This window comes from Lonchura striata, chromosome 12, assembly GCF_050655825.1.
Source record: "Lonchura striata isolate lonStrDom1 chromosome 12, ASM5065582v1, whole genome shotgun sequence".
Taxonomy (NCBI): Eukaryota; Metazoa; Chordata; class Aves; order Passeriformes; family Estrildidae; genus Lonchura; species Lonchura striata.
In genome coordinates this window covers 9,027,008-9,048,972 of record NC_140714.1, presented here as the reverse complement: position 1 = coordinate 9,048,972, position 21,965 = coordinate 9,027,008, and the positions used below count along the sequence as shown (strand labels likewise).

Genomic DNA, 21,965 nt, shown 5'->3' with positions numbered 1-21,965 from the left:
GAAATTCAGAAATAAATATTAAAAGAACAGAAACATTTAAGCAAGCTGGTATGCCAGAAGGCATTATTACAAAACAGCTATAAGATCCCTTCTTTGAAAGATTTAGAGCACAAGAAATGCAGCAAGAAAGCTGTAAGACAGCACACAGATATAAGATTGACATGAGACTCCCCAGCTGTCCTCCCTGCAGTTATTCCTCCCAAAGCAACACAGTGTGGGAACACCAGTGCCCAGCTCTGTGCTCCCTGAATGCTGCCAACACCCAGCAACAAACCCCACTGCACAGCCCCTGCCAAGTGCTCTCCCAGCAAGAGTGGTCAATTCCTTCTGGTTGACAGAGAGGATGATTCAGAAGGTGCACAGGGAAGAAGCAAAGGTCTGGTAATAACCTGAACCCACATAATTGTGACCAGTGGTTCAGGACACTGGGCAGCCAACCCTAAACTGGGAGCACTGGTGTGTGCACACAGCCTCAGTGGAGCAGGGCTTAGGTAACTTTGCAGTGAGTAATCCCTGCTCAGGCCCAAATAACACAGTCTTTCATTCAACAACCCCAGCTCTAAGGGCATTTTACTTTTGTTATACAAAGATGAAGAGGAGGAGCATCTGCTTTGCACAACAATGTTTCACAGGGCAAAACACAGCTTGTTTCTGATGCACCATCCTTAATAGACACAGCAGCACAAATTTGGAAAAGTGTTCAGCTGCTTCATGCTACTCCTGTGATCATAATGTCCAGCTGTAAGTTTGCAACATGAAACAGTTACTGAAAGATTGTTTTGGCATTTTTATTGACTTGTCTTGCCTCTACCTCCCACTAAGATCACACTCATCAACAGCTGTGAACGGATTATTTTGCTCACTGCAGAGTCATACTGGCTGTAAGATACATTTAAGGTGTGAATCACAAAGAAATGTGTGGGCTATAATCACCCTCCACATTTGTGCTCATTTTTTCAGTCAAGAATTTCAGCAGTCCTGAGCAATAGGTAACAAAATTGTCTTTTCTCTCCTCAAATGACTCCAGAAAAGTGTCACAAGGTTGTAAGGTCTGGGCTCTCCAGTCAGTTCTCTTATTCTGCTGACCAGAAGTTTACAAAAACAATACATTTTTAAAAAAACAAAAATATTTTTATAAGCCAAAACAAAACACACTGAAGAGAGTTACACTGAAGTTAGACACACTCATGTCCTCTTGATGTTACTGAAGTACAGGTATTGTGAATGCATAGGCAAAACCACAATTTCTGCATTGCAGAACTTCCAGGATCTTTCTGTTCGGAACAAAACCAGGTAAAAGACAAAGGTATGTCTCAAACATGAGTGCTCCTAAGGGTTACAGCTTCAGACTGGATGCCCCAGTTGGGGCATGTTGGCTTGGTGTTAAATACAGAACACAGTGTAGACATAGCCTGCACATCCTGACTGATCTGAGGGTTTAGGGGTACTTGGAAACCGTGTGTTATCTTTGCCAAACAGCACCACAGGGGTTCTGTGAATAAGTCAAATTTGCCTATCGGGTCCTGCCATTTATAAAAAATTATATTTAAATATTTTCTGCTTACTAATGTTGGTGTTTATGGACTTTAACTTTGAACATAAATTTTTGAAACACTGCTCTTATGGATGTGCATTTTAATACTTCAATGGCCTTTAATCCCTCTCCTGCATCTGAAGTACCCAGGCACAGCAAGCCTTTAACAGTGCCATTGTACATTGCAGGAAGTTCCATGAAGTCATTATGGCATTGAAAGGATGGCACTGCAGGTTGGTTCAGATAAGCAGCACTCCATAGCTCATTCTGGGCCATGGTTTGAGCAGCAATACAGCAGGGCACACCCACACACCCCACAGTCCTGACACGTGGCTCTTTCCAGACTTTGTGGTTGTAGGGAACAGGCTCCTTCAGGGAGGGCTGCTCACACAGGCTGCCAGGCCCCACACACATGACCTGGGTCTGCTGGAGATGGTATTTCCAGAGGAGCACTGCCAGCTCTCACCCAGCAGCTCGACAAACTAACTGCTCTGTGTCAGCGCAATTTGAGTGCGTGCAGCAGCCTCAGAGGGCTGTGTTTTCACCAGTAAAAACTACTCTGGTTCCATGAAAAGATGCAACATCAGTTTGGTGAGCCAGAATATATGAAAAACTGGTCTATCTCTGAAAGAGCAGTAGAGGTAACATAGATTAACGGAATCATGTCATGATATCAAACACTTTTTGCATCTACCAAGATTTACTCTTCAAGGGACAGAGCTAAAAACACCCACAACACAAGCTGTAATCTCGGGAAGCACAGGAAGTAAGCTTTTTGCTCTCTGATAAAAATTAGCAAATCACTCAAATTAGCGAAGTGAAAAGTATAAGTTCTTCAGTCTTACAATTTCTTTGGTTTTAGTGGAAAGACATCAGTTCCAATTGCCTGTAGGACCACATGACTATCTTTTCTTGCTAGCTTGCATATGCAGAAAGATTACAGCTTCCCCATGACTAACAATCAGCTAACGCGTAATGTTAAGGTAATTTCTCTTCATAAATTCTAATTGCAATTGTTTTATCTAGTGGTTTATTAAAAACAAAATGTAACACTAGAAAAATCCATTTCATCACTGAAACAGAGAAACCATTGCCAATTATTTGAAACATTACAGATACTCCAGACATGTATGGAGACCCTCAGCAGAGCCAGGAAGCATAATTAACAAACAAAAACAATGTGACATCATCATACACTTAACTGCTTGCCAGTGACAGGCTCAGCTTTGTTTGTACAACTGCTGAGTATCACTCTGTTTGCATGTACTGATAAGCCACTCCAGGACCCACAATCACTCAATGACAACTGACAGAGTTATCTCGAAAGCCAAGTTACTACTATACCATTTTAATTCATTATTTTTGAAAGATACTGTATCTTTTATTTGTTTCTTAAAAATAACTGTTGTGAATTCATGTGCTGGTCTGCAGGCAATACAGGCTACTCTGCTGTTGAGAGCAGTGTCCTTCACGAGTGTTGACTGTGGTCAAGTGACCTTTTGAGGAATTAAAAGTGACCTGCTGCAATTCACAGGCCTTTTGGTCAGAGAAGCACAGTTTTGGGTATTAATTCAAGATTTTCTCCTGGTATGTTTCAACAGAGATAGCCTGTCCTAGTTTTAGTCAGGGTATTAACAGAACCTCCCTCAGATCTTCATATTAACAGCACTAACCAAGGAGCAAAGATTTCCTCTTCTTTTTCCTTGAAAGCCCATGAAGACAGAGTTCTCACTAAAACCAAAATTAAGGAGAAACTTTCAGAGTAACACTTATGAAATTTCTCTAGCTTCTGTATGGCTCTGGAATAACCACTAATGTAGTTGCAAGCCTGTCACAGAGCACAGCTGATTTAGTCTACTGCTGCCTTGTTTGCACTAATGTTTCTATTCAGATTTCACCACCTGACAAAAAGCAGGTCAGAAGATTTTGAGGCAAAAGTTTCCTACAACAGTAAGATATACAATGACATACATTTACCTACATGCAGGGTCTTATGCTTTTATCAGACTTCAGATTTTAACTGAGTATTGTTTCTAATTGGGGTAAACAAAACACAAGCATTTTGTTTCAGAGTATTTATCTTCAATGTTGCATGAAAATTTTTAAACATGTGCAAGGTGTTCACACCTGACCTGACATTAACCTGCCAGTGCAAGGTTTGCTCAGTTCAGTGCCTTCAGCAAGAATGAGAACAAGGTCAGCTCTAACTCATGGGGAATGCAAACAGCCAAGAAGGTTTCCAAAGACCACTCTTTACCACAAGGCTTTAAAATAAAATAGGAGTTTAACAATCAGTCTGAAATAGCTGAGCAAAACAATTTCAAAAACAAACATTGAGGTTAATGAGCAGAGCAAATGAAATACTATCTATTTAAACTGTTATTAGCCACTAACAGCATAGATACCAAATATGAAGCTGTAAAGCTCTGAAATTCTGTTTCTGGTCTTTAAAGTGTGTAGACAATATGTCACAAAGAAAAAAACCACTCAATACACATGTATGTGTCCTGGAGTTTAACCTTCAGAAAGTGATCACCTAATCAGAATAGACAGTGGTAAAACATTCCAACACAGCTTTAATCCCATTCATTGCATTTATTTTTTATTTGCTTTAGGGAATTGTGTTAATCTATTAATCTGTGATAGTAATCACTCAGATACCAAGTCATCCATTGGCTTCAACATTGTACCTCCTGAAGATAATCTTTAATTTACCTTCAGCCTTCCCTGTTGGGGCAACCACTCTGCCTTAAATACAAGTTAATGCTGAAAAAGCACCATGTAATCAGTATCTATCATAAAGGAGTAAAGGAAATTAAATCAAAATTAACTAGATGTTCCAGAAGAACAATCATCACTATCCAAGGAAACTTGAGACATTATGAAAGGCAGTTTTAAAAAGAAAAAGCAGTTTTTAAAGCTCAAGCAAATTAATAGAAAATAAGTTAATACAATACTTTAAAAAAGTCTACCCCTGTTTACTCATATCCATTGTCCATTGAAAATAGTCATGATAGTTCAGCATGCTCCATTCCATTTCTTTCTTCTCTGTGCTTGCTAATTCAATACTAATTCTTTCTATTCTATTTTTTCTCAAAACTAACAAAATCACAAGTTTCCCTGGAGGGGAGAGAGGGGAAGGAAGACAGGGTTGTTGAAGAATTGTAAGCAAGTATGCCAGGAAGCAAATGCTGCAGATACACAAGAGATATCCAGAAAAAGTGCAACTGTAGGACTATTGTTTCTGGAGAAAAGAGAGTTAATGTGGCACTTGAAGGGCTAAAGACTGAGTGTGTGGCTTACAAGATCACATCATTCCAAACTGCTACTCAAATTCAATTTCATCTTCTTATGCACAAACCAAAGTGTGTAGCACTTAACTTTAACAGTAAATATGCAGGCATATTTTTGATATTTAAACAAAAATCTAGATTTTCTTTCCTTGGGTATTATTTGGGATAAGATTTGAGCTAGCAGGTTGGTATAGTCTGGGCAAGTATAACATATGCTCAATGAGACCTTCAGAACTCCTGAAAATTTTATTTTAACACTGGAAGCCTGATTTTAAGGACTAAAAGTATTGCTTTCTGTAATTTAATTCAGGAGAACAATATGACAGGGGTCACCTTTTAGGAGGGTGTTTGAAGCAGAAAATAAGGCACAGAATAGCTGTTCTAAATCTTAATTGCTAAGAACCAAAAGCAACTGGCAGCTGGATCAGAAGTGCTGACCAAGTATTCTCATTTGTACATTTCTGTTGCCTCCAGTTTCTGACAATCTGTAGGGAACTGCAGGCATTCGGAGCTCAGAATACAAATTTTGAAGTAATTACAGAGACAAGTTTAAGAGCAAGAAAAAGTACAACTTCATTTTCTGAGGTGGTAAATGCTGGGAACAAGCACAACAGATGGCAAAATCACCAAGCTATGGATGCCTTTTAAAGCCTGTTGTTTATGGTTCATAGTCCTCATGCTTTATGGTTATACTCTTTCTACAGGACATTGATGTGCAAATAAAGATCAAGAAATCCCTCTCATTTTTAAAATTAGGTATGATTCAGACTGAATGAATTGGAATCAAAACCTACCCAACACAGTTTTTTAACATGCTGCAGTCATCACTTGTCCTGCTTTCAGGGGCAGCTCCAGAGACGAGCAAGCACTAGAAGACCTGGTCTATTACAAAGTAGATGCAGCAGTAATTTCAACCCAGCATCCACATCTAGAGCTTAGAAAACTCTGCTCTCCTCTAGCCTGCCTCCTCTTTGGACTGATACTACAGTAATTGGTTACAAACAGAGAAAGAAGTTATCACAAAAGTCTTATTGAGCATAATACCATGGAGTGTGATTTTTCTGTGATGAATTAAGTTACACTTGCTCCATGAGGTGGCAAGTTCACTGTACTTGAATTGCTGCCACTGCAACAACAGGGCTGATAACTGGCATGACAGCTGATCTGTCTTTAAAAGTCCATGATTATTCTCTCAGAACCAACTGAGAAAAGTGTTTTTGTTAGAATTACAGTTTTAGCATGTCTTCCTATTTGTCAGTTATCTTCTCAAACACAGGTGTACCAAACTGCACCATTTATGACTTGATTTATTTCTTTTCTATATATCCTCTTTGCATTGTGTTAATACAGAGTTATAACTCAGGCATTTTGGTCATGAAGCTCAGCTCTGTAAAAAAAAAAAGAATCAGCATTCCGTAAGGAAGATTTTTAGATTTTTCAGGCCCCAGTATGTAACGATTGTAAACCTTTGAGTCAGTTTCAAACAAGGGACCTTCAATAATGCTCCTCCAACCCCCCATAACAGCAATGTTGTCAGAGCTTTCATTAGGACTGTATTCTCAGCGTTTGCCTGTTCAGCCACAGACTTGTCTTACACCTGTGTGAATGCAGAAACCTTTCCTCACCTTTAACGTGGCAGCCAAGCTGGCCATGTGTTCATTGAGAGTGCTCTCCGACTCCTTGTAAGTCAAGCAGGTGAACTGATATTCCTCTGGATCAAAGGCATCTGCTCCCTGCTGCTCCACGTCGTTAGCTACCCCATCATAATAATCCTCAATATCCCCAGGATCCTCATCCTCTTCCTCCTCCTCGCAATTAGGGTCATAATCCTCTTCATTGCTGTCAGAGCCCTGGCTGTTCATGTCCACGGACATCTTAATGCCCTGCCAAACTGCAGACCAGGAAAGCAAGTGCAGCTTCTTTTTTTTCCTCCAAACTTTATCGTTCTTTTGATTTCATCTGAGTTCTGTCTCCTAAGGGAGGAAAAACAATTTTTTCTGTGCCTAAGAAATTGTAAGAGGTGCCACGTCAACAACAAATAGGTGATCAAGCAGCCAGGAACAGACCAACCCAACGGCCCAGTAAAGAGGATTCTGCTGTGCCATGTCCCTGGTTTGGATCCATTGTGACTCTTGCACCTCCAGAGCCAAGGCTGCTCTTACAGGACAGGTCCAAATCCTTGGAGATTGGGTTATTACACTGCATCCTAGTCCCCAGTGCAGGCCCCGCGACTTCTGACATTTGGAAACTGGCTGCATAACCTTCTCTACAGATCTTAGAGAAAAAAACCCGAATTTATGACAAAGTTATTTATCAACAGCCCAGAATGCTGTAGCATCATATCTATTTAATTAACAGGAAAAACACAAACCCCTTACCTATGGCCATAGTAGCTAGAAAGCCAACCTGTGATATCCTGTACAACCTGTGATATTCTGTACCAAACCATATTGGTTCAGAACCACAGACATTAAGTGGGACTTAGGAAAATAAGACCAGCAAACAGATCTCTCACATGCACACAATTTAACAATCTTCAATATCATCTCAAAATAAATTGTGAAGCTAGTTCATCCCTCTAAATTGGTTCTACTGGAAGTGACGTGGCTTGGACCTTACATCTGAAGCAGGAAATAAAAATTATTATTTATTGCCTTCTCAGTATATACTTCTTACCTTTTGAATGTACAAATTTATGCTCAGGTGTTGACAGCTATTATGGAAGAAGAATCAGAACAGCTAACTATTTTTTAAGATTCTCACTTGTTTTGGAAAATTCACACATCTGATATTTATCTGAACTACAAATCTTCTGCTTGTGTAACTGAATCATATGAATTCAAGCTCTAAAAGATTCAGCAGTAAAGCATGAATCAACCTTGAATTATGGTCATCTCATATTTAGTAGTAAATTTCCATTTAACCAAATTATTTCGTTTAGAGAGAATATATTAAATACAGAAGAATTAAAGACAATGCTGTGACCAAATTTTACATATATTAAAATCAAAGTTCTAGTTTCCACAAGCAGTATGTATTTGGTTCCTTAAATACATTCCTATTCTGCATTACTACGTTGTCAGCTCTGCCACTCAAATATATTCCCTCAGTACTGCGATTTGTAGCTGCTGGGGAAACCATAATCAAGCTTTGATAATCCTTGCTTTAGAACACAGGAAATCTCAACCACAAATTTTCATTATTTTTCCTCAACTCTTTTTTATTTTTCTGTTTCCAGTCACTTGGCCAGGCAGCAGAGAATAACCAGGAAGAGATGTGACGTACAATTAATTTGAGGGGCTTCAGGAGATACAAACCTCCAGAGAGGCTGAAGACTAGTACGTAATTATATTACCTCCTGAATTCTGGTCTTCATTCCTTTCATTTGCCTCTTGATTCCTTAGCTATCCACAGCATACATAGCACACAAACAATTTATAGCACTGTTTTCCACAGAACTCCAGAAGAACAGACACGGTCTCTCCATACTGGAAGGAGACAGATGTGAAATCTGATTTGGCAGACACAAGGCAAACCCTCGTCCCTCCCTCTACCCTGCTTAGAGTCTGGGCTTAATCTGCATTGACATTGAGCTCTTGCATAAAATAAGTAATGAATCTTTACCTGCTTAAACTTATGTTAAAAGAATTACTAATTTGAGCCTCTAACCCCAGTGTGGACTATCAACAGCTCAGTGTGCAACAACTTTGTTCAGCCACCACAAAGTCTGAGCAAGCTTCAGAGGCCAGGGAACTTCTCAAACTCACTCAGATCATTCCACACTCTAGAGAGAGGAAAAAAACCCAAGAAAATACTGGGCCCTCTGCTATTCCAGCACATGGCAAGTCACATCCAAGAATTGAGATGTTTGTAGATATCCAGGTAGAATAAGGGGCCTGCCCAGTACCTCCCAATTCCACACCAGTCACTGGGGAGTGGCTCAGGGGAGTGCAGAGATGTCTCTCTGTGCCACTAGCACAGTTTGGTGAGCAAACAGAGGAACTGTTTGCACAGGCAAGTGGACACATCAATTTATCAAATGAAAAACAGTCTGCAGGACTGGGTGACTTCTGTGACTCCTGTCCCAACATTCTAGGAAAGAGCTCACTTACAGCATAACTGCACACACCACACTGACACAAGTGAAGGGAAAGGAAGGACAAGGAACATGCTCTGTGGACAAAGCAAAGGAGGGTACTCGGAAAACCAGGAACAAAACTCACTTCACCTATGCTCAGCCCAATGCCCAAATCAAACTCTCTGAATGCAAAGACAAGACAGAGCTACTACTTGATAGCACTAATTTTTATGACAATAAAGATGTTAAACTCAAAAGATAGGGTCAAAAAAGCCAGGTTTATTTATATAATGACCATAACTGTCAAGACCAAATTATAAATTTTTAAACCATACTTAGATCACTTTCCAGTCCAAGGAAGGATTATCTCCTTCTTCACCACCTTAATCCAAAATGCTCCTGTATCTTCACTAACACTGATACAATTTAGTCGCCTTTCTTGTTCCAGTCTCCTGCAAGAACTCCTAAACACGCCCACCCCTACCCTCTGCTGTCTATCACCTCCAACAGCGCCCTTTCCCTAACTCCTGCTTCACAACACAATTCTTAACAAGCTCTTTTGAAACAAAATGCCTTCCATTGTGCCACCACGTTATGTGATCCCACCTCATTCCTTGTCCAACTACATCACTCTTTTCTTATTCCTACCCTTGTGGGATTCCTCTAATAACTCTTTTGGCGGAGACTCCTCCAATTGGAGAATGCTCCTCCTCTTTTTCTGTTGATATTTCACAACCATTTCATACGGCTTTTTCTTCTTTCACCTCTTTATTTATCTGAAACAGAGAAAGTGCAACTTAAGTCTGCTTCCTGGACTCCTTATCCATGTAACCTTTAGACAGGCCAACACTCTCCCGTTTCCCTGGATGGTTTCATCCAGGAAAACCATCCACAGCCTCAGCTCCATGCTGGCTATCAGTGCGAATTGCATCTTCATGTATGTCACCCAAACCCATAATTTGTGGATCATCCCCAACTGCCTCCTCACGTATGCAGTGCACACCTCACCATTCCTTCTCCGCTGTTTTTTAGGTAGGATTTTTATCATCCAACACTAATAAACCAGAAGATGCCCTATCCTTTTCACCACAGATGACTCTGCAGGGACCTCCTTGAGCCGTATCCCACTTCCCGGGAACATACCTGCTTTCCTTCCTCTTGCCATCTTGGTTCACACTACCACGGCTTTGCCAACTTACCCATTCCATTCCTGCACTTCCTACCCTGTCGCCACTTTTAACAAGTTGTTTTACGGGTACCTACGTATTCCAGGGCACCCCTGGGCTCGGGCAGCGCGGAACCGGCGCGTTTAAATCACCTCGGCTCCATTCTTTGGCAATGCGAGCGAGACCAGCCCCGCGCCTGTCCCGCACAGCCAGAGCGCCGCCAACTCGCGTGAGGGCAGCGCGGGAGCCCCGCGGGGGAGACGCCGAGCGGGGAAAGCCCGGGCGGCGGCGGGCGAGGAGGGGCCCCCGCACGGCCGCCCGGAGCCCCGGCGCTTCGGGCTGCGGCTTCTGCCGGGGCGGAGCGCCGAGCTCAGCACCGGGCACGGAGAAGCGACCGCGCATCCCTCCCGCCGGGCCCGCCGCAGCACGGCCGGGCCCCGCACGGCCGGGCCCCGCACTTACCGGGCGGGCGGCGAGAGCGGCGCCCCGGGCTCCTCCTGCGCGCCGGAACAGCCGGGCCCGGTGCGTCACCTCCGCCGGGCGGGGCGGGGCCGGGCCGCGCCACGGCGCTGCGGCGGGGGGGAGCGGCCGAACCACTGCGGACGTGCGGGGGGAAGCGGCCCCGCGCCCCGAGGAGCGGCCCCCGGGCCGGGCTGGGCCGGTGGCAGCGCCCAGTGGCCGCGGCGGGAGCGGCCCTCGCAGCGCCGCGGCCCCGGCCCGCCCCGCGCCCGCTTCCCGGCGTGCCCCGCACTGGGCTAAAGGTCGCGCCGCGCAGGGGGCGGCATTGGCTCGGCAGGGACGCAGCGCCCCGGTCCCGCTTCTCACCCGCCGCCGCCGCCATGGCGAAGCAGCCGCAGCCCATCAGCCCCTTGAAGAACTTCTTCGCTGGCGGCTTTGGGGGCGTCTGCCTGGTGTTCGTGGGGCACCCGCTGGACACCATCAAGGTAAGGTGGCGCGGGGCGCCCGGGGGCGAGGGGGGCAGGCGGTGCTCGGTGCGCTCGGGGCACCGGAGGGTGGACTACAGCTCCCGGCAGAAATTGCGCGGGAGCGGCGCGGGTCGCGGTGGGCGCTGTGGCTGAACTACAGCTCCCGGCAGGCACCGCGGCAGGCGGGGCCTGGGCTCTGCGCCGCGGGGCGGCCGCGCTGGGCGCTGTAGTGCCCCAGGGCGCCCCCTGGCGGCGCGGCGGCCGGGCGCCTCGCCGTCCCGGTTTCCCGTGAAAAATCGGGAAAAGCGTCCCTGTTCCCGGTGCTGGAAAGAGCTGGGATGTGCCCGCCAGCCCTGTCCCGCGGCGGGACCCCGCGCCCCTGCGCCGGGGGGAAGCCAGGAGTGACCCTATGGGGTCCAGGGAGCTGTGGTCCTCATCCGGACGTCATCCCAGCAGTTAATTAGTTAAATTCATTAACTACTCATTACATTAAAATTCAACCTCTTCTGCAAAGAGCTCAAATTATGTCAGTGCTTCTGTCATTATCTTCAAATCAGTCACAATACATAGTCCATAATAGGCAGAGGTGTTCTGTCATTTAAAGTTTGCATTGTAATATTTTAAAAAATGATGTTTTCCTTTCCCTCTTACTAGGTCAGACTGCAAACCCAGCCTAAGCCACAGCCTGGCCAGGCCCCACTCTATTCTGGGACTTTTGACTGCTTCAGAAAGACTCTTGTTGGAGAGGTACTGTGACACCTGCCAGATATGATCAGTTGTTTCTGTATATTGCAGGAATGGAATCCTACAGAGAAACCATACAGTTCCTGGGTTGTCAGTTAAATTGATTCTAAGAAATGTTTTGGGTTCAAAATAGCATGATGGTAATGTCTGAGTTTAGACTGGAGTAAATGTTTGCAGTTGTTTTCTTGCCTTGGAATTTTGCAGGTATTTAGGATAATCTCTGGAAATTCTAAAACCACTAATGTATTTTGTTGATACAAGCAGTACTTTTACTTTCTTCTATAAGGTGTTATGCCACCTATGAGAAGGCAGAGGATCTTTAATTTATAGAAATTTTTTTTGTTCTCTTTTTCTTTTTTTGAGAGCAGAGTGTCAATTATAGTAGTTGTTCAACCTTCTCTAGAACATGGACAGTGTTTTTTACTCCTGAATCATCATGATCATGTTGTTGAGCTAGTCTGTTTCGTTTTAGAAAGCACACAGCCGCGATTAAAAGCTTTAATTGACAGAGTCCCATTTTCTGCTTTTTAAGTTTCCTCAGCAGCTATTTACCATTTGGAAATAATGGCTGTAAAACCCAGCTGTTTATCTGCTTGCCTGAAATCTCATTTCTGCTGGATCTCGTTAGGTAACTCCCTGTTGAATGAAAGATCTGCCTCAAAATCTGAAATCTACTCCCATTGTGGTATTAACAGGTTGTTATATAAGCAAAGCAAATCTTGTTTCCCTGGTCTCTCCCAGAAAGGAGTGGAATGCTGTGCCAGCTCTGGATCCCTGGCAGTTTTTAACACCCCTGCTGCAGCACGGACGTCAGAGCTGAGCCATAATAACAGCCTTGTGATGGGAAGTTCAAAAGCAGTGCTGCTTCTCTACTCCTACTCAATACTCATCTGTTTCTGTGAGGGAAACTACTAAACCTCCCTGCCAAGGCCTTCTGCTTCCCAGTGCTCAAGGGGAGGTTGAGCAGCAGTGGCTGATCTCTCAGCCAGGTGCAAGGTCATGGCAGAGCCTGTTGTGCCTGTAATATTTCAGCATGTGCTAGGCTGCAGTGGTTTATTGGGGCAGGGAGAAGAAAGGGGTGCAGAGACCAGCCAATAATTTATGTGTCTAGCCTTTATCTAAGAAGATAACTCTCCATTCTATTGGACAAAGTTCTATTTAAAGGCAAGAGAAATGAAATAAATACAGCTGCTGGGGTCCGCATTAGAACTCTTTCATATGTGTAGTCTATGAAAGGAAACATCAGGAATGTGATGTTGTGTGGGGAAAAATTTGGATTTAGGGTAGGAAACAAAAAATAATTTGCTCTTGAATCTGTTCCAAAGTGAATTAATGTGGGGAGTGAAGGAATTTTGGTTGCTCTTCCTTTAGTTAAAGAGCTAATTAGTTTCGGTGTTCTCAGGTTCAGTGTCAGGATTTTACACTACAGCCTTTGACAAGTTACCAATAAAACACAGTTGCATTTCTGTGTGCAGCAGAGAGTGTTCTCTCTTGACGGAATCTATTAAGGCCCTTATTCGGGTGACTTTTAACTTCACTTCCTCATGTTTGAGATGTATGGGCAGGTGATGAGTGTTGTTCTAGAAGGGCATCAGTGGTGCCAGTGTTTCCCAGGAAGGATAACTTTCCTCTGCAGCAGTCCCTGAGCTTCAGCTAAGCATGTGTAACTGCAAATGAACAATAAACCCCTTTATTCCTGTGATCAATTTGACTGTTAGATGGATCCTATCCTGGATTGTTGCCTTTCTCTCCTCAACGAGTTGAAATGTCTGCAAAGTTTATGCCAAACCAAGTAATTCCTGTGATAATGTTTCTTGCAGGGAGTCAAAGGCTTATATAGAGGAATGGCAGCTCCTATCATCGGGGTGACACCCATGTTTGCTGTGTGCTTCTTTGGATTTGGCTTGGGAAAAAGACTCCAGCAGAGAAAACCTGATGATGTTTTGACGTGAGTTCCTGGTTAATCAGACGGTTGGGGATGGCATCCTGAGGCTCTTGCTGCGTTGTCACACGTTGAGTTGTGGTGTAAATTTGTGTCTTCTCCTAGGTTATAAATATAGTTCTGAAAAATAAAACACTCATGTTTTAATGCTTCTGGAAGCGTGGGACTGATAGCACAGGCTAAAAACAGGCATTGTGTGGGCAGGTGCGATGCAATTCCCTTTCTACGCAAGAAGGAGCCTTTAAGGAACAATTCCGGTTTAGACGAGTGCGGTGAGAGTTATATAATGATTGCCTGCCAACAGTCTTGCTATTAACAGAAACTATGGGAGCAATAAATTCATGGTCAAGCATGAATTGATAGCATTCACAGCCCTGATTCTCTTTTCCCTGTTAGTTATGAGCCTTTCTGTGTCCCTTCATTAGGGACACACATAAAAATGTTTTATTATTATTTCTGAAAATAGGTGTTTATGAGCAGCCCTCTTTTCAGGCAGGAAGTTTTTAGGAGCAAGCTGGAGAAGGACAGCGTAGTTTTTTGAGTCTTTATGTAGAATTCCTCTCAAGCAGAGCAGTGGGAAAGAACAAATAGTGTATGTATTGTCACTGTGCTCAGCTGTGTTGTTCTGTGGGTGCACACCTGACACAGTGAAGGTACAGTGGGCCTGGGACATGAGACCCAAAAATAAAGGTCAGATTGTTAGTGCTGTGATTATGAGTCTAGAGGCAGGCCGGATGTTTGTATTTCCCATGCTGATTTTGAAGGGAAGTTGTGGAAGGAAGAAGATGGAGAGAAACCTGAGGAGCCTATCCTGCCTCTTCTGGGGCTGAATAATCCCAAGGTGAGCTAAAAACCTGTAAACTTAGTTTGAGTAGGAGGTGCATGTGGAGTGGCAAGGGAGGTGTGAATGGTCTGGAAGATATCATGGGAATTTGAGCAGAGAAAGGTGTAAGAGTTAGAATAGAATGCCATCTCTTGGGCAAGTGGAGAGAAGTGAAAGGTGTGGAATTTGATTAAATTGAGATGTTAGGTCGTCTTACTAGGGGAGGTAGTAGTAGGCTGGATGTAAAGATAGTTTTGTGATGGAGAAACTCAGCTTGTTTAAGGGATTTTTGTCATGGAGACTTTGCCCTGTAAAAGCAGGTGCTGAGTGTTTGGGATAGTGACAGGTTGATGGTACAGATTTGGCAGAGACTGAGGGAGTGAGAGGTTATGGAAAGGAGGCTTCTGGCTGCACAAGCAGGAATATCTGTGGAATCTGGAGTCACTGAAAAGAGTATGGGGGACTGGAGGAGGAAGAGACTGAAATGAATGGGGAATGCTGTAGCAAAAAACTCAAGTAGAAGGGGTATTAGCAAATAGGACGGATATGAAGAGCTGAGTTGTGGTTGCTGTAGGAACCACAGCTTTGAGTGCTAGAGATCTGAAATGTTTAGTTCTGCATTGACAAGGCACTACTGCACTGATAAAAGTAGTGGATGCATTTCAAATTCCACTGCCATTTTCATGTGGAACAGCATCATCTGGTGATGTAGAGGTTTTTCTGCCCTTTCCTGTGTGCTGAGTTGTGTTAGGGTCTTTTTTGTTTCCTTGGGGCAGATATCCTCAGCTGTTTGCTGCTGGCATGTTGTCAGGAGTGTTCACAACAGTAATCATGGCTCCAGGAGAGAGAATCAAGTGCCTTTTACAGGTAAGGCATTGGATGGTCGCAATGGGAATTTAATTTTAGGGGTCTTGTCTTTCCATAGCAGAAATTTCTTTGGTTAGTGCATTTACTCTGTTCTGTTTTTTGACAGGACTGAGACAACTGTCATTTAATGCAGCTGTGTCACGAAGAAGCATTAAACTCACCATGACAGTATAAGTACACACAGCATTAATTGCTCTATTCATTCTATTCATAAGGCTCATGCCTTATGCTATGAGACATTATATGAGGCATCCATGGATGCCTCAGTCCACGTCAAAGTATGGAAAAGTCAGTTTTTTCTGAATGAAACTTTTCCTTAAAAAGCATAAACCTGCTAGATCATGAGACTCTTTCTGGTGTAAAGAAGTTCTGTTACAGTTGACAGTTCCCCATGCAGGGCTAAGGAATGCATTTCAAAACAGTGTTCTGAGATTTGGGTGGCTGTTAGCTCTGCACCTCCTGTGGGGGTTTTAAAGTATTGTTGGAAAATGTAAACCTGAACAAATGAAATGCCATCTTTAGCAGGTGTGGGAAGCTCTGCTTGTTTCAGACTGTGCTGAACTCTGTTAATACAGTGATGGGTGGTCACATGTTAGCTCTGACAGGAAATTATCATGGGAGATCTTATACACATAAAAATGGGCTGAATTTTACTATTTGAAGACTACTTTGAAGACTCCACTACTGTTGATATGGAGTTACCTAAGTGACTTGAGTTATTTCAAACTTATACTGTGGAAAAATAAAGGAGAATCTGCTCTCTGCTGGAGCAGTAACCACAGCCTCAGCTTCAAAGTGAGACCTGCTTGAGGAAGTGAGGCAGAGGCTCCCTAGGCAGGAGCATGTGCTTCTTTCTCTCTGGGAACACATGTGAGGCTTTCTAACCCTTGGCTGAATGATTCTGTGTTGGCCAGAAACCTTCACTGGTCAGGAACTCTCACTTTAATCCTGCAGATCCAGGCAGCTACAGGTGAAACCAAGTACAGTGGCTCCCTGGACTGTGCCAAGCAGCTGTATCGCGAGTCTGGCATCCGGGGTGTGTACAAGGGCACGGTGCTGACCCTCATGAGAGGTAAGGGACAGGGCTGGCCCTGCTGGGGGGACTGGAGCATAAGTCTGACACAGTATGGGAGATCTCACTATCCCTTTAGGCAGTTGGAGGGGTTGTGTCACCCATTTTCTTTTTTTTTTTTTTTTTTTTTCAGTCTGCAGAGCTACTCCAGTGCCTCAAAGGGCCTGAGAAATAAACATGAGATTCTCAGTGAGTGAGGAAGAGATTAGATGACAAGGATCAGAGGGATATAGGAAGTAATTAAGATCTGAGAAGCCAAGAGGAATGAGAGACTTCAGGAGAGGAGCAGAGAGAACAAAGAGAAGAGAAAAATACAGAAGTGGGCTTTATTAAAAATTATTTTATTCTCTTTTTTTCTTTTTTTTTTCTCCTTGAGAGAAGGACTGTGCCTATCTGTGACTATCGCTGTATAATACTGACTGCTTTAAAATATGTGGTGGCAGCAGTTATGCTTTCTACCCTTTTGAGTCTGGGTTATTTTGGACTGGGATGTCATGACCCTTCTCTCAAATACAAAAACAACTAAGTAATTGTGCCAGACCTAGAATCCTTTACATATTTTAGTAATTCTCCTTTGAAAAACTGACATTTCTGTATTGTGTTACTTCAGTATAGGAATTGGTTCTATCCTCTGCTTCTCATACAAGTGTAGCAGCCTGCAGTGTAACTCTGGCAGTGTCCCTAGATAGAGGCTGCTTCTCCAGTTTAGGTATGGAATAAGAATACGTTGTGAGAGTAGCTTAAAAAAAAACCAAAACAAGACCCATCAACTGCAGGAAAAAAATCCCCAAATAGAATCATTAGAACTAATAGTGTGCAAAATTCATTAAGCTCCTGTGCTGCTCTGATATGCTGTGCAGAAATTTGGGCAGTTTAGAGCTGTCTCATCATTTGTGTAATGTAACCAGGTTACAGTCTGGTTTGAAAGGCTGTGGACAGAAAAGTTATTTTCCAGTTCTTGCCATTAGCACCTGCTCTCCATGGGAAAGTTCAGACTCCTCTGTTAAGGCAGCAGAAGATTTTTATTTTGTTTGTAGAAGAGGTTCAGAAAAGGAATCTGTATGTACTTAGTGGTGTTGCTGGGCTGGCATGGGGCTGGTGTGCCTCTGGGCTTCCTTTGGTTTCCCACTCCTCACAGCCTTTGCTGTTTACCCACCAGACGTCCCGGCCAGTGGAATGTACTTCATGACGTACGAGTGGCTGAAGAACATTCTGACCCCTGAGGGAAAGAGGTCAGTGAAATCTCACAGTCATCACTTTCTGAACTTCACAGACACTGCTGATTAATCTCCCCAGCTACAAAGAGATTTAGAGCAGTATCATCAAAACAAATTTTAAAAAGAGAAAAATAGGTGCTCATCTAGTGAGTTGAACTGTTCTGGTTTGGGATTAGCTGACAATTAAAATAATATTCTGAGTTTCTCTCAGATTCCAGTTTGGATCTTATTAGCCAAGTAAGGAATACTTCAAGAAGTTTCAACCCTGTATGCACATAAAATGCTGGGGGCTTTTGTTGGTTTTTTGTGAGGGTTTGGTCGGTTGGTTTGGTTTTTGTTTGTTTGTTGTTTTACTTTTTTCTTTCCCAGAGCGTGTGTGTGTGTGTGTGTGTGTGCGTGCGTGTGTGTGTGCACTGCTGAATAAAAAGATTTGAATCTTTAGGGTGGAGTTGGTCCATCTTGAAAGGCTGCTCAGATACTGCACTGTCTCTGTCTGCAGCATTGTGCTGCCTCCTGGCTGCCAGCCAGGCTGTCTTTTTGATTGTCACCTTAGTCAAAACAATGAGTTTGACGTTTTTCTCCTTTTTAAATCTTTTTTTTACTTTTCCTCCCACCCCACTCTGATCCTGCCACAGTGTGAGTGACCTCAGTGTGCCTAGGATCCTCTTTGCTGGGGGCCTGGCTGGGATCTTCAACTGGGCAGTAGCCATTCCACCAGATGTGCTGAAATCACGTTTCCAGACTGGTGAGTTGCATTCCAGTGTGTCACGGCCACACATTCCATCCTGGGAATGGGCTGGGCAGTGATGGAAGATGCCTTCTGGGAGGCAGCAGGTCTTGAGTGCTGCTTGAGACAAGTGCATGAAAAACCCAAGGGTGCTTCTGGCATTCTACTTGGTTTCCTCACAAATTTTTGGCACATCGGGCTGCACTGCTTTTTTTCTGCCTCCTTGATAAATATAATGATCTTGATTTGAAGTACCTGATTTGAAACCTAAATATAGAATTCATAATAATAGAATTTTCATAGCTGCTTCATTACAAATGTAATTCTATAAGATGTTTTATTATTTCACTTCAGATGTAATTGCATAAATTGTAGCCTGTGCTATCTGCAGTTTATAGTAACAGGGTGTGACTTGCTGAGAGCATGGCTTTTAGATTGGCAGCTCTGCTCTTTAATGTCTGTGGCCTAATTACAGTTAGGATGACCCCAGACCTTGTGCTGCAGCAGAGTTTGACAGTTTTTTTGTTGGTTTCTCTGCCAGTCCTGTCGTTGAATATTTTTGTTTAAAAATATTGCAAAAAGCAGTTGGTCTTTGTGGACTCAACTCTCCACTGAACAGTAACCATTTTTCTTGAGTTACAAATCATGACAGTCAGTGCAGGAAACCTCATTTCTTTTTCTCTGAGCAATGGCTGCTGTGGTTGTTTGTACCATACCAAGGGCTGAGCAGGAAAGACCTCCCAGCTTTGATCCTGTTCCACTGAATCAGTCCCCAGTGCTGCTGTGTGGATGACATGGGTTCATGGTGGTTCTGTTTAACTGGGCTGATCTGTGGACTATCTCTTCAGAAGGCTGGCAGAGACAGTATTTCCCAGGGCAGTGTCAGGAGAAGGAAGAAATTGTTTTTTGAGTAGAGTAGCTTTTAAAAAACACCTCAGAATATCCATGTAACATCAGCATTAGAACATCCTGTGCTTTTCATTAGAAGTCTATTGCTGTTCTTGGCTGGGGCATGTGATAGGATCATTTTCTTATTAACCAGCTTAATCATTTTTATATCTGAGATTCCTATCACCTAAGTGCAGCTCTTGGGAGAGCTGTGATCAGCTGTGCAAGTAACAGCTCAGACTTCCAACCCTGACAAAAGTTATTCTCCTTTCTTCCCTGCTTGCAATGACTTGATGATGTAAACTCTTTGGTTATGGTGAGCACCTAACTTCTGTTCACTGAGCCTTTACTGAGCTCTCTTGTCTGTTTGCAATAGCAATGTGAACCACTTGAAAATCCTGGGCTGTTACCTGTGGCACATCCTTCAGCCCTCTTCACTGCCACACGTCTGGGCTAACGTGTTGTGCATCCCTTTCAGCTCCTGCAGGAAAATACCCAAATGGCTTTAGAGATGTGCTGAGGGAGCTCATCAGAGAGGAAGGAGTCTCATCTCTGTACAAGGGGTTCACAGCTGTGATGATCAGGGCCTTTCCTGCTAACGCGGTGAGTACGTTGTGATGCCGGCTGCGTTTTGGGGACGTGGTGCTCACAGGGAGTGTTTGCAGCCTGGAGAGGCCACAACTGCCTGTTTGCTCTTGTACCATTTCAGAGAGGTTCTTGTCACTGCAGGTACTTTGGACTGTTGGTGTCCAGGTTCTAAAACTGTACTTCAATCTAGGAGCAAGCAAATTTTTCTTCAAAGCTTTGCAAAGCTCTTCGTTGACTTTCTCTGATAGTTTTTAGCTACTGATTGTACACTCATCTGTAGAAGATGGAATAAGTTTAGACCCACTTCCTCCTCAATAAATAATGAGCCTAACAGAGCCAAAGTTCAGCCTTTGTGTGGAGGGATACAGTAGAATTCTTGCTTCTGGGTCAAGACTTTTTTTATCTTCTTCCTCCTTCCATATAAACTATGTTAGGTGTTCATAGTGCAGCATTTCAAAAGCCTTGTTTGATACAGATTTTTAGAATCCTTATTTGTTCTGTGTTTTCTTTTTCAGGCATGTTTTCTTGGTTTTGAAGTCGCTATGAAGTTTCTTAACTGGGTTGCACCTGGTCTATGAACACCAAGAAGTCTGGAAACAAGAGAGAAGGAAGAGAGTGCAAATCTGCCTCAGAGGAATAAATTAATGATCACTTAATGTTTCAGGAATAATTGTTTGCCTAATACCTTTTTGCCTTTCTCACATTCTTTAGGTGGTGCTATGTGCCAGTCAGAAATGCAAGCTGTAACTCTGACAGAGTTGGTGAGGAGCTAGGGTGACAAATCTTCTGAGCCAACCACAGCAGTGACACTGCTAACACACAGCTGTCACTATCACACATACTACCTTAAGTACTTCCTGATGGAAGAAGAGGACACATCTTAAAATGTAATTCTTTATTTACTAAAGAAACATGTAGCTATTAATGATGAAAAACTTCCTTCAAATAATTTTTTGGCAGCATGTACTTAACTCTCAGGGCATAAGTCAGCAGCTGCACATGGTTGTGTCTGCGAGCAATGTCAGACAATGTTCTCATCTCCTGTACTTTTTCAATTGTGGCTGTTCTGTGTTAACACTGGTTTTAATCTGCTGTGCATGTACAGCAGCAAACACAGCTCAGCAGGGGAGGCCAGAGCTATGTCCCAGTGAGTTGACAGGTGTTGCAGGTACCATATCAGGTTTTGCACGCTGATCTTTTCGGTGGAACTAGGACATAAAATGCATCATGTTTAACATTTATACTAAGCTTTACTGAGGGAGCCAGTGGGGAAATGTACCTCAACTGTTCTCTCAAATCCCACTTAAGAGAACCCAAATGTGATTTCAGAAATACAGCACAGCTCATAACAATCTGTGATATATTTGCTTAATCAAATACTGTGTCCTGCGATTCAATCCCTGACATTGATGTGAGAAAATTTAACAGCACTTCCAAGAACTGGATTTCTCTGACATGAGGGGGACACATGAAGAGGACACTGCTCTGCAGTTTTGTCTAACTTTTCGTTCTCCTGTTCCTTGGTTTTCTCTTACTCTTACTAAACATGATCACCTTTTCATTTGAGAAATGACTAATACTGAGAAACAAAAAGCAAATTTTAATTTCTTTTGGTTGTGATGCAGTGTTATTGGAACTCAATAAAACTGGGTGCTGCTTGGCTAGGATGTGTGCTTTGGTTAATTTACTTTTTGCATGGTCATGCTTGCTGAGTTTTGCAAAAATTTTCCAATTCTTAATTCTGAGATTGGTTGGGAAATAAGCTGTGCTATGCTGCCTTTGATTGCTAACCCCTTGCCTTTTAGCTTTTCAGTTTCTGACATGAGTGATGGAATGGAATATTCTGCACTTGGCATGTTTGGCATACAAGTCCTTTTAAGTGCTGCGTTGTGGATGCAAATTTTTAACTATAAAGCAAGACACTAAATAGCACATCTTGGAACAAATAGCACATACTTTGTGGAAAGTACTTGGTGTGGTGTGTTGACCTGTACCATGAGGACACAGGCTTCACCTCAGCTTTCCATAGGCAGGGGCAGCCCTAAAAACTTCCTAATCCATGCTGCAGAGAAGCCTTGGATTCTGCTCTCCTTCCTGCTT

The 21,965-nt window shown here is 43.4% G+C and overlaps 2 protein-coding genes across 4 annotated transcripts in view; one reads left to right on the top strand and one right to left on the bottom strand.

Moving 5' to 3' along the window:
• Nucleotides 1-10,582, bottom strand: part of ARIH2 (ariadne RBR E3 ubiquitin protein ligase 2) — a 35,074-nt gene extending 24,492 nt beyond the window's left edge. Inside the window, exons 1-3 of one of the 3 annotated variants that reach the window (XM_021531049.4) lie at nucleotides 10,534-10,582; nucleotides 9,554-9,681; nucleotides 6,453-6,800 (exon numbers count right to left, since the gene is read on the bottom strand). In XM_021531049.4, coding sequence (XP_021386724.1) covers nucleotides 6,453-6,701 — 249 coding nt within the window. In that variant the 5' untranslated portion in view covers nucleotides 6,702-6,800; nucleotides 9,554-9,681; nucleotides 10,534-10,582. Of the gene's footprint in view, nucleotides 1-6,452; nucleotides 6,801-8,182; nucleotides 8,311-9,553; nucleotides 9,682-10,533 lie in introns of those variants that run through there. The other 2 variants (XM_021531036.4, XM_085590378.1) reach the window with 2 other exon arrangements.
• Nucleotides 10,583-10,820: 238 nt separating this feature from the next.
• On the top strand, nucleotides 10,821-21,527 carry SLC25A20 (solute carrier family 25 member 20). The gene is made up of 9 exons (XM_021531024.3): nucleotides 10,821-11,015; nucleotides 11,652-11,744; nucleotides 13,562-13,689; nucleotides 15,283-15,373; nucleotides 16,328-16,445; nucleotides 17,605-17,677; nucleotides 18,298-18,407; nucleotides 19,756-19,880; nucleotides 20,381-21,527. Exons 1-9 carry the CDS (start codon nucleotides 10,911-10,913, stop codon nucleotides 20,441-20,443), a joined length of 906 nt encoding a protein of 301 aa, XP_021386699.1. The 5' UTR covers nucleotides 10,821-10,910; the 3' UTR covers nucleotides 20,444-21,527.
• The last annotated feature ends 438 nt before the right edge of the window (nucleotides 21,528-21,965 follow it).

Bases quoted from the DNA above. Each gene is read 5' to 3' on its own strand.
- SLC25A20 (XM_021531024.3), top strand. From the start codon at position 10,911: ATGGCGAAGCAGCCGCAGCCCATCAGCCCCTTGAAGAACTTCTTCGCT. The intron at 13,690-15,282 runs GTGAGTTCCTGG...TCCTTGGGGCAG, and splicing joins AAACCTGATGATGTTTTGAC to ATATCCTCAGCTGTTTGCTG. The intron at 15,374-16,327 runs GTAAGGCATTGG...TTAATCCTGCAG, and splicing joins GAATCAAGTGCCTTTTACAG to ATCCAGGCAGCTACAGGTGA.